Raw genomic sequence first — 13,093 nt, forward strand, 5'->3', positions numbered from 1 at the left:
CGACTTGTGTCCCTGGTTTCCGTGACGGGTCATATATATATATATATATATATATATATATATATATATATATATATATATATATATATATATATATAATATAATATAATATAATATGATATAATATGATATGATATGATATGATATAGATATAATACAGATGTAATATATAATACAGAATGAATATATATATATATATATATATATATATATATAAAGCATATTTGGTGTACTGTCCAAGAGGATCGAAGGCTCCGAGCTTGGAATTTAGCCCAAACCCAAAGTTCTCCCCATATCCCCAGCCAAGAGTGAGGAGCAGGGTGGTGGAGGGATGCAGAAAACTGTTGAAGTAACTAAAGGCGAGTCGGCTCTCGTCTGTGTATAGTTTAATTAGTGACACTTAGCCTACATTTTAAAAACCTTATGGCAAAAATATGGCAACATTTTATTTTGAATATGGCAACATTTTTATTAAAAATATTTATTTTAATAGGGCAACATTTGTATTTTAAAACCTTTATTTTCATATGGAAACATGACACCTCATTCTACAATATTTCTATGATTAAATCACGGACTCCTCCCCCATCAGCCAATCACTGTGTTTATACTCCATATCAACGAGGTCAACCCCGCCCTTACTCTTAAGCTTAAGACTTCAGTCTATTCCTTAGTAAAAGTTTGTCTCAGCAGCTTTGTGAATAGGTTTTAAGAGAAAACTCTTAGCTAAGAACTTTTACTGCTATTTAGGAGAACTCTTAGTGGTAAGATAAAATGTTTTGTGAATACGGCCCCTGATTATTATTATTTCTGTTCTGAGTCTTTGCATCTTTGCTGTCAGTCTCTCTATGCCTTGCATTGGGCTCTCTTCTGTCTTTCATTTTCGTTTTCTTTTTTTGTCTCAATATCTCTGGCACAGTCCTGTTTCCTTTTCTGCAAATACTCTGCTCTGTGTTGATGTTCTGCATCCCTACACTGCCTGTAAAGTCACTGCTTCTCAGATGCACTCAGTTACTTGACAAATATGGAATTAGATTTGTGCCAAATATTTTGACTGTAACTTTTCAATAAACTTATAAAAATATAAATTAAATATTAATGAAAAAACTCTTTGAAATTGGAAAAAATAATTAACTGTGCCATACTGGTACAAATCACTCATGTGGGCAGGGTTGACAGCAAGTTTTTGATTGACAGTGAGTTTTTGACCTGAAAGTGAACATCTCATTGTCATGTTTTAAAGTGTGTGTGTGAGAATCTGCAAGCGCCTTCATATTTTTAGTAACAAAGTTAGAAATGTTTTAATTTTTTTTTAATTCTTTCTTTCACTATTACTTTTCATTTAAATGCAAGATATAATGTCCAATGTTTGGGGGAATATTTCTTTCTTCCATGATAATGCTAATTGAATACAATGATTTTTTTATGAAATGACAGAGAGATCATTTAAATAAGACCACTGGTGTCCAGTGACAATTTTGAAATACTTTATTACTGTTTTTAAGTATATTTCTACTTTACTGGAGTATAAATGTTTCTATTGACTTCACTTTGTGTTACTTTTGTGACTGAAGCTACAGAAAATAACAGCTACCACCCAAATGACTGTGTTAGTGACATCTAACTTATAATCTAATGTGATGTGGATTGTTGTTGTGTGTTTGTAGGTTGTCTGGCTGTATGGTGACAGAGGAAGGCTGTGGTTATGTGTCTTCAGCTCTGAATTCAAACCCCTCACACCTGAGAGAGCTGGATCTGAGCTACAATCACCCAGGAGACTCAGGAGTGAAGCTGCTCACTGATACACTCAACCATCCAAACTACAGACTGGACAAACTCAAGTATGTTAAGCATGAAGAGTGAATAAATCTAATTAACATATATGTAATATAATAATAATAATAATAATAATAATAATAATAATAATAATAATACATAAAAATAAATTAGAGAATTGCATGGCAGTAAAGGAGCACAGTAAAATCCTCAGTGTTAAATTATCACTTGCTCTGAGTCTATATGAGTCCAGTCTACAGAGAGTAAAAAAAGTAACACTAAAACAGTGTTGAAGCTAATAAGATAATTAAATGATTGAGTGAGGATTGAGAATTAGTGATGAACTCCTGCTGTTCACTGCAGATTCAAGTAAAATCTATGTTTCACATCGAAACAATGTTGATCTCCGACCAACATTGATCCAACATCTTTTTGCTCATCAAAGGCTACGTTCAGACTGTCAGTCCAAATCTGATTTTTACCCAGTTGAATCCAGTATCCAAGACTCTTGGCCAATCGGATCCCAGGACCACATCTAACTGTTGGATATAGTTGTATAGTGTTTATGTTAATTGTAAATTTAAATAACTAAAACTTTCAAATAGGACAATAAATTACAAACATTTGAAGCAGGAAAGTATTAAATGGTTAAAATATAAAACATTAAAACTCTAAAGTGACATTGCTAATTCCAGTCGGCTACTCACTTGATTGTGGCGTCTCTGCTATTGTTCACCAGCTTTGCCACCGTTAGGCCACAACTGGTAACCCCAAAGTTTTAGGGTTTGATTTTCAATACCGGCAGGAAATTAGGTACCCTTGAGGCACCCTAGGCACCTAAAGGCCCCAATATACTTCAAATGAAATCGAAGAACAAACTGATGTGACGTCATTTCGAACAAAATCAGGCCAAAATTAAGTTCTTTTTGTGTACTTTTTGGAAGTTTGAAATGGCTTGCCAAAGCGAACATTCAGGAAAGTTCACTCCAGCTGCAAAACACCTTTGTACTACCATTGGTCAGTGATGATAACGTAATAGGAGGTGTGCGCCGAGGCTCCACCTTCACTCGCGTGGGACGTGTCTTTGACTCATTTCGTGTGTTCGAGTTCATCGAGGTAAGAGCTCCGTGGGTGAAAACATGAACAAACTGGATAGCCACTTTATAGTACAAAATTAAGTTGTGCTTGAAAAACATTGTAGTGCCTCATTTTTTTTTACATGTTTGATACTGTAAAGCTGTTTGATTTTAAGCAATCTACTGAATAAAGTGCTATATAAACATGACGTGACTGGAGTGCTAATTTGCAGAGCTCGTGCTAACATATCCATGTTATGATCAGACGCTTTTCTTATGCTCTATGTAAAAAATGCTTGCTGTTTTCTCGTTTTTGTGGAGTTTATTTTGTTACTGAGAAGAAATTGCACAGCACATATTTTACATATTCATCTAACCATCACTTTCAGCAGTGTGGGCGGTGTCAGATGTTAGTTTACAGTATATCGCTGTTCACAGATTTCAAACTTTGTTTTACCCCTAACTGTAGAACGAAAAAGAACATTTGAAGTATATTGGGGCCTTAACCCCCAATTAACAAAAATCCCCAAAAACATTTGAGTTTATTTTTTCCTTTCTAAAATTTACATCTAACGCCAGCTTCACACGTACTCCGTTCTGCAGTGTGTATGTGTTGCGTGTTGCAGTATGTATGTGTTTCAGAAGCAGCACGCGCCATTGTGCTTTCACATATTACACATTTGCAGTGTGCTACTGATCTGCAGCTTCTGTGTCATGGACTTATTCATATTTAAACACAAAAATAAAAATTAACATAATATTTAATTGATTATATAAAGCCATAGATTTACATATTACGATGGTCAAGCACATGAAAAAACATTTAAACATGACCATACATGAAATTGTTATATCACAAACATTTTAAAGGGGCGGTTTCCCGGAGAGGGTTTAAATTAAGCCAGGATAGGCCTTAATCTAGAATAGTTAATCGTGGCTTAAAAAATGGCTTTCTGAAACACTGATTAAGTAGAGATTACTAAAACCTGGACTATGGAGTCCTGAATTAAAATAAACCAGATTAATTTAAAACCAACTGTGCTAATCTGAATTAGCATGAGAGAGGTTGCCTGTAAAACATGGAATGAATCAAGAAAAGCTTAAAATTGCATGGAACTGAGAAGCAAATCCAAGGAAAAATATAGCTGCAAGCAGCAATTACGGGGCCAAGCATAAAAACGGCACAATAAGCCAGCCAACATGGCTGGGAGCATCAGACCAATTGCAACAGTGAGCAATTAAAGACCTATTAAGATGATTTTAGGCAAAATAGCTGAATAATGATCAAAAATGAGTATTTACTGGTTTATCACATTCCTCCAATAGGTGGTGCTGTGACCAAATTAATGTGGTATGGTCAGAGTGAGGTGACAATGACACTTGCAAAGTTTGGTGTCAATATGTCAAAGCATTGCAGAGATACAGCTTCAAGACTGGGTTTTGCATCATGCCTCAAACTCGTTGCTCCGGTATACGAAAATGGTTTGACGTATCGAATTGAAATCCATAACTTTTTGTCGGCATGGTCTGAAGATGATACAGTTCGATTTTGGTGCAAATCTGAGAAACGGTCTAGGAGGAGTTTGAAAAAGTAGGTTTTTAAAGAAAAACAATATGGCGGACAGGAAGTTTAGCCGACTATGGCAGATTTGATATCTGTGTTCTCGGCATGATTCAAGGAATCAACTGAGACTAGTTTCATTACAATTGGTTAATACAGTCAAAAGTTATAAGCATTTTTGTAAATTTTGTTATAACTTTTGACCACAAGGTGGTCAAACCCTAACCCTAACCCTAACCCGGTCCGAAACTTCTCAGTCTCCTTCAGGGCATTGTGCTGATGACCCATACCGAGTTTCGTAAAGATACGCTAATGCGTTCGTAAAATACAGCATTTTAGCACAAAATTCAAAATGGCCGACGGCCAAAATGGCCGATATGGCAAAATTGGATATTATTCAACTCTGCATGATGCCCTGAATCCAACGAGACCAAATTTATGATTTTTGGACAAACCCATCAGAAGTTATAAGCAAAAATATCCATTTTTCCTATCTCCGTACCAGTAGGTGGCGCTGTGCCGAAACACTGCATGATGCCTCAGGTCATGCTTGTGATGACATTTACCAAGTTTGGTCTGAATACGATAAAGCGTTGCGGAGATATAGCCTTGGTCCGTGTAACGCTTCACAATTCAATTTTCAGACCATACAATGCAAATGCAAAAATGAAAAATTGAAACTAGACGTTCATTTTTCCTTTTTTTTCAGTTACATCATAAATGGATATTTGCCATTTTTCCTCCCTTTTTTCAATTTCACTTTTGCAAAATGATGACTTAAGAAACAATCATTTGAATAAAAGAAATTAACCGATTTTCTATTTTTCCATTTTCTGTCTTGTAATTTGCGCCGTGGGCTGTACCATTAGCACGGGGGTGTGGCCGCGGACTGCCGTCATCTCACTGATGTAACTTCTTTCTTTACACTGCATGTTGAGGAGCAGTTTAAAAGAAGTTTTCACCCGAAGTGCTATCATTTTTAATTATTAATATAATAACTGTGCTTAATATAGACAGTCCGGACAGGCCATCGCGAGCTGGGAAAAGTAAAATCGCGGTGGGTTGGCTGATTTGGCACGTTGCCCAGCTTGTTTGTATTTACAATTACTTATTCGTTATTACTTTATTTTATTAATATACAATACCCTTTGTCAGGGGGTGCATTTTAATTGGTAGGCTACAGTACAACCACGAGATCCCAGTTCATTTTCAGAGGGATAGGCTGACGGAGGGCAGCTCGAAGCAGCAGCGCTTGCCAAGATCCTTCACGTCAATATGAAAGATAAAAAAGACTACCAAGCGAAAATATACAAAACATTTATAAAAAATATACAAAACATTGTTAAGTTTTTAGCTCTTGTTTGTAATACAATATTTGTACAGTAAAAATGCAGATGTTTTCTTTAGCGGACATCGTTCGTTACCACGGCAACCGCTTGAGCTTCCGCACTTCACACGCTTCTTATTCGCTTAAAATAACCTTAAATCCAGCACAGTTATTAACTCTGTTCATTACAGTAGAGGCGGTTTTGCCGGAGATGAGGCAAATCAAATATATCTATGCTGCAAGTCAGGACCCAGATAGCAAAATTTGTCTGGCCCACTACTGGGCCACATCCTTGCTTCAATTCCGGCCCAGTTCTGGCTGGGTCCCCGGCCCAAAACCGGTCCTCACACTGAAAATGGACAAAAACAACTTCCTCTGGCCCAGATGCGGCCCACACCCTGTAAAAAGACTCTTATTTATGGATGTGGCCCAGATCTGGCCAGCACATTGAAAATTGACTTAAATTGTTTTATGTGGCCCAGGTCTGGCCCAGGCACTGTAAAACACATCTGGCTGAGATTCGGCTTGGTCCCCGGGCCAGATGTGGTCCAGAAACTGCTAAATGTAATTCAAGTGAAACACAATCAACCATTTAAAAAGATGAAGACATTTTATTATAAAATTAACAAATACACTATAAGTATTAACAATGAATACATTATAAACATGTATTAACAACATACATTTTAAACCACTAAATACTAAGTTAATTATTTACTGTATATTAAATGGATAAACGACATCCTTTCTTACACATAAAAATTCTTTTAACAATAATTTCCAAATTTCAAGTTAAGTCACCTTCACAAAGTGCTTTATAACCTACATTACAGTTTGTTTCAAAGAAGCTTTACAGTGATAAACTGGAAAATAATAATTCAATTATGCAAACAGAATTAAATTCTGTAATGGAGCAAAAGACAGTGTGATTGTTCAGCTGAAGTCATTTCAGTGTTGTTTCAGTTCAGTTCAATGAGTTCAATTCAACTATAAAGCAGTTCTGCAGAAAACAGTAGCGTCATAATCCAGCTCTGTTGAGTTCTCATCCAATAGTGTCAATGCAGTCAGATCAATATTATTGAAAAGTAGGTGTCCAACTAAGCAAGCCAGAGGCGATAGTGACAAGAACCCAAACTCCATCAGATGACAGAATGAAGGAAAAACCCTGGGAGAAACCAGACTCAGTTGAGGGCCAGTTTTCCTCTGGCCAAACAAATACAGTGCGTTTATGATTCAGCTGCATCAGAAGTTAGATTGTGGACTGATATCATTCAGCTTGAGGATCGAACACAGCACAATGGCATATGTAGAGGGAAGAGAAGTTGAAGTGGCCTTGCAGAGGTTTCGTCTGGTTCTCGTGGTCTTTGCTGAAGATCTGTGCTGTAGACTGTTGTGTCGACGAGGTCTTCACAGCGGATCGGTCTCCAGAGCTTGTTTAGTTGTCATGTTCTCTGCTGACATTCAGGGCTGTTGTGGTCATCTCGACCACCTGTTCTGGAAATGGAATGAGACAGACAGACTAATTTTAGCATAAATATCATTCTTCGTATGATGAAACACGTATATAGTATGTTGTAGCTAGTGTTTCTGGTTATAGTTTACCTTATTTATGCAACATGACAATCCTAACATTCAACAAGAGATGGGTCTTTAATATAGATTTAAACAGACAAATTGTGCCTGTCACCTGGGGCCTGATGTATAAACATCGCATACTCACAAAAAAGTACAAATATTTGTAGTGGATGTGCTGCTTTAGAATACTTTTCCTATGGCATGCTGTGTTTTAATGTTTTAACTACAGCGACGATTGCTTGGTGCATGATAATTACGCTTTAAATTAAAAGTCAAGCTCTAAATAGCAGAACTCGGAAAATATTTTTGCACGAATAATGATCAATGATGTGCACTTCGTCTAAGCAGAGATAGCTTAGCAACATAATGGCATAATGACACTGAAGGAGTCGCGCGGTGATCATCCGATGAGTAGCTACTGTACACAGTACTGTACAACCTCTGCTGAACGCAGGTGTGCTACTGGTGTCCTGCACATTTCATGGTCTTACCAATATTATGAAAAACGCCATTGTATTTGAAGGCTAGATTTAGAAGGAAACGGTAAGATAAGCACGTTTTATTTTTAAATAAAATGCATACATTTGAAAAAAAATACTATTTGGCTACTAGACAACGGTTTAAAATAACTCTTCGCTGAAACCATTCTGAAAAGTATTTTATACGATTTATTTTTTTCTAAAACAAGAGAAGGAGAGTGAATGATTTTTAGCAATGTAATTTGACGGCATTTATCGTCATATTTTCCTTATGTCTTGTACATTTAAACACAGTGTCACGTGGATGGGAATATGCATGGAAATTATATGCAGGTGACGTAATGCATAATAAAACAAGGTGTTGTAAGCTCCATATATGGTGATTTCATGGAGGAGACAGGGGAAAAGATTCATGTACGCACAATCTTCAGCTGACTGAGTTTTATAAAGATAATTTTGTGCAGGTTCTGCCGGAAGCATGGTTTTATAAATTTGAAAATTTGTGAAAATCTGGCTTTTATGCGTACGCACACTTTTAGTATGAAATCTATGGAAAGTTTTATACATGAGGCCCCTGAACAACACTAAGAAGACTTACCATGCATCCGCCCTTTCAATTTGCTGCCAGTTGCAGCCACCTCTTCATGGTCCCCTCATCCTCCATTTCAGCAGGGTTTCTCTGAACTGCAGCTTTGAAATAAAGGAATACATATTGTTAGGTCATTATTAAGTCTTAAGCATTACTTTTCTTTGGCACCTATATACTTGATAAATTGCATCCAGAGTTTATGCATGAGTTTAAAATATCTGTAAAAAAAAAAAAAAAAAAAAAAAAAAGATTTGGTGTCAGACTCCAAACAGTGTGTTCAGGTTAAACTTTAGTTTATGATTGCACAAAATCATAGAAATTCCCTTTGCATTAAAATATATGATTTTAAACATATTGTATGGGATTAACTTATGTTAACAATTATTAATAGAAAGTTTTTGTGGGGAAAAAGCAAGTTCTTCCACCCGAAACTTTGTGCTATACAGGCCTATATGGCGCCACTGTATACTCCGACTCAATTCAATAATCACTCGTTGGAAAAGATGAACTGACTGACTGATTTTAGTAGACAAAATATAACTCGATATCATTGCATTAGCCAACAGTGCTCCAGAGCTCAGCAGTTGTTCTAAACATGTTATTCAAAACTATCACTCTCTGGGACCGAATGGATACTGACGTTATGTTATCATTGAAAACCATTAATTAATCCATTTAAAAACACTAAACTGAACATTAAATAAATTAAATTGCTTACCGTTTTGCAGCTGATCCTTTCTCTCGATCATGAAATGGTGAATGCAGGATTCTCCTCAGGATTTAACCGCCAAAACTCTTTTTCAGGCGGCTGAATTCCGTAACTGGCGCGCCTGTGACAAACGAACTCGGTCCGAAAACAGATAACGAGCTTTCAGTCGTGATTGGCCCGTTCAGAAAAAGCCGTCTGTCAGCCGTACAGTCGAAACAGATCTGGCCCATTATCTTTTCACAGACTCTGAAATTGAGTCGATGTTGGCGCGCTTAAACCTGAATCGGCCCAAAAGTGCTTGATATTTGGGGGCCCGCCTATTACGAAACGAACTCGGGCCGATAGATCTATACCGAGTTATATGGACCTGCCGCGAGTACAACTATTTCAGCCGAGACCGGCCCATAAATAAAACGCTGTCTGTCAGCCAGATGCGTTGTGTACAGTCGGCAGAGTTATGGCCCATAATCTTTTCATCGACGTCGACAGTGAGCCGACAGTGCCGCTTTTCTGCCGGAATCGGCCCAAAAGTGCTTGCTATCTGGGGAGCACTATTTATTTTCCATTATTTTAATAAATAAATACAAATACTTTGATTTGGCACTGCCCATCTTGTTTGTAGTTATTTATTGACTTATTCGGCATTATTTGTTGCCTGTGGTGTATCCAAAGGATTACTGCGAGAATCCAGCATTTGATAATGAACCGATATAAATCGTATAAGCCTATCTTGACAGCGCTATAGCTAGCCTATATAAAATATTTTAGACTAGGCTAAAAAACGAGAGCTAAAACCTAACAATTTTTAAAATGATGCTCAATTTTTTTTAATATATATTTTCGCTTGGTAGTATTTTTATTTTTCATATATTGACGTGAAGGATCTGCAAGCCTGCCCTATCCCTCTGAAAATGAACTGGGATCTCGTGATTGTACTGTAGCCTACCAAGTAAAATGCACCCCCTTACCAAGGGCATGATGTATATTAATAAAATAAAGTAATAACGAATAAGTAAATACAAACAAACTAGACAATATGTGCCAAATCAGCCAAGCCACCGGGATTTCACTTTTCCCAGCTGCCTGCCATGGCCAGTCCAGACTACCTTATATTTAGAACAGTTACTAGTATATTAATAATAAAAATTATAGAGTGAAAAGATGATCCTGTGTGTTCAGTCTTTTAAACTACTCCTCAACATGCATGCAGTGTAAATAAAGAAGTTACATCAGTGAGATGACAGCAGTCCGCGGCCACACCCCTGTGCTAATGGTACAGCCCACGGCGCAAATTGCAAGACAAAAATGGAAAATAAGAAAATCGGTTAATTTCATTTATTCAAATGATTGTTTTTTTTAAGTCATCATTTTGCAAAAGTGAAATTGAAAAAAGGGGGAAAAAATGGCAAATATCCATTGATGATGTAACTGAAAAACAAGAAAAATGAACGTCTGGTTTAAATTTTTCATTTTTGCATTTGCATTGCATGGTCTGAATATTGAATTGTGAAGCGTTACACGGACCTAGCCTCCTAGTCTATTTTCGCAAACACTACGTACAATTCGTTCGTGTGTTTTTCGAAAACGTTTGGAGGAATCGACTTGAATTCCATAACTTTTGCATAACTTTTAACTTTTGTCAGCATGGTCTGAAGATGATCTGGTTCAATTTTCGTGAAAATCAGAGTAACGGCCTCCCATAGGAAAAAAAATATTGCTCAGTGGTTGCTTTTCCTAAGCTCATGAGACTTAGTTGTGATTCTCATTTATCCCTCATTTTAGTGTCAACAGAGTTTCAGATGTTTCTCCTAAAATTCCTTAGGAGAAATAAGAGTAGACAGAAATGAGACATGAGAAATATCTGAGAGAAACAAAAGTCAAAACTGAGAGTGTGGTGGAAGAAACTTAGAACATCTTTTTATTGTCTTGCTGCAGTCTCTTTTAAGACTCCATTTTATTGCTCAGAGGTTGCTCTTTCTAAGCTCATGAGACTTAGCTGTAATTCTCATATATCTCTCATTTCAGTATCAGCAGTGTTTCAGATGTGTCTCCTAAAATTCCTAAGGAGAAATACAAATAGGCACAAATGAGACATGAGTCAAAAAGAAAAGAGTCAAAACTGAGAATTTGGTGTGAGAGACATGGGAGATCTCTTTATTATCGCTCTGTTATCTCTTTCAAGGCTCCATCAGAGAAACATTTTATTGCTCAGATGTTGCTCTTTCTGACCTCAGGATACCAAGTAGTGATTCTCGTATATCTCTCATTTTAGTATCAAAATTGTTTCAGATGTTTCTCCTAAAATTCTGTAGGAGAAATAAGAATAGACACAAATGAGACCTGAGAAATATCTTAGAGAAAATGAGTTAAAACTGAGATTTTGGTGGAACAAAATAGAACATCTCATTATTGTCTTTCTGTAGTCTCTTTCAAGACTCCATTATTTTATTGCTCAGAGGTTGCTCTTTTTAAGCTCATGAGACTTAGTTGTGATTCTCAAATATCTCTCATTGTAGTATCAACACTGTCTCAGATGTTTCTCCTAAAATGCCTTAAGAGAAATAAAAGTAGACACAACTGAGACATGAGAAAGTTCTGAGAGAAAAATGAGAAATAAGAAATCTCTTTATTGTAAAAATATGTTCAGAAGGTTTTTTTTTTTTTTTTTTTTTTTGACATTGCTTTTTTTTTTTACCTTTTAATGGACAGGACAGTAGGATGGGAGAGGTGAGAAGGGAACAGGAGATGGAAAGTACCTTTAGCTGGGATTCGAACTCATGCTGTCTGAGGAGCTTCTGTGTCTCAATGCTGATGTGCTGTCCACAAGGCTATGGCTCTGACAGAGCTTTCTCTAAGTTTGGGACACTAAGTGCTGATTATTCTGTTACATGTCTCATTTAGGTATCAGCTTTGTCTTTTGGTGCCAGCTGCATTATCTTAGCATAGTTGCATTTTAACTTAGGAACTAGTTTGACTAAGTAGCAGTTAACCAAAGGGCAGTCAGTCTTACTTTCCTGATTCAAATTAAACAGATATACCTTTTTATGCAACTTATTTTAAATGTTATTACCAGGCTTGAAGTTTTTTTTTAAAAATTAAATGACTCATTTTTTATGACTATTCTAAGAAGTTTTTGCAACCAGCCCCAGATGTCTTCAATTTTATTTTAGGAGAAACATGTTAAATTTTTAATTTTTACTAATATTGTAAATACTGAAACTATTATTCAAATAGCATTATACCTTACATAATATGAATATAAAGGGATACTCATTTAAATTTATCTTCAATACCCAGCATTGTATATGCAGTGCATATTCCAAACAAGGGATTAGACAAGTGTGAGATGTTTAGGCTAAGATAGATACTTTCTTTCTAAACAAATTTAATAATGAACCAGTTCCTCATTTCTTCATTTAACATTGTAAAGTTTGCCTTGTACAACCCATTTTGCATGCATGAAAATATTGGTCATGTTTTCCTCTAAGTAATTGTGCAACAAAACTAAACTTCAAATATGAGAATGCGTGTATTGTGCTTGATTGAAATGGAATGAGATAGAAGCTACCCAAAGGGGAGAAAAAAAAGTTTAACATCTCAAATGTTTCTGCTAGACATAAATGAGGTTAAATTAATATCAAATGGAGACTTTTGCTTTAGTCTCCTGCTTCTCACACTTGTCTCCTGAGACAAAATCTCTACACTCTCACAATGGCCTTCTTTTTTTAAGTTTTAGAAGAGATCTCAGTAACATCACACGCTGTGCTCAGACTTTTCTCCTCAGCTAGAGACTCAGGAGCTCTCACATTTGTCTCCTCACATTTGGCTCAGGAGCTCTCACATTTGTCTCCTCACATTTGGCTCAGGAGCTCTCACATTTGTCTCCTCTTAAAGTTTTAGAAGAGATCTCAGCAACATCACACACTACGCTCAGATTTTTCTCCTCAGCTAGAGACTCAGGAGCTCTCACATGTGTCTCCTCTTAAAGAGATCTCAGTAAC

At 36.5% G+C, this 13,093-nt stretch overlaps 1 protein-coding gene across 5 annotated transcripts in view; it reads left to right on the plus strand.

Moving 5' to 3' along the window:
• Nucleotides 1–13,093, plus strand: part of LOC125263195 (NACHT, LRR and PYD domains-containing protein 12-like) — a 79,273-nt gene that overhangs the window by 33,617 nt on the left and 32,563 nt on the right. For all 5 annotated transcript variants that reach the window (XM_048182135.1, XM_048182167.1, XM_048182125.1 and 2 more), the window contains exon 9: nucleotides 1,668–1,841. In XM_048182135.1, coding sequence (XP_048038092.1) covers nucleotides 1,668–1,841 — 174 coding nt within the window. The remainder of the gene's footprint in view (nucleotides 1–1,667; nucleotides 1,842–13,093) is intronic.

The sequence above is a fragment of the Megalobrama amblycephala genome, linkage group LG1, assembly GCF_018812025.1.
Source record: "Megalobrama amblycephala isolate DHTTF-2021 linkage group LG1, ASM1881202v1, whole genome shotgun sequence".
NCBI lineage: Eukaryota > Metazoa > Chordata > Actinopteri > Cypriniformes > Xenocyprididae > Megalobrama > Megalobrama amblycephala.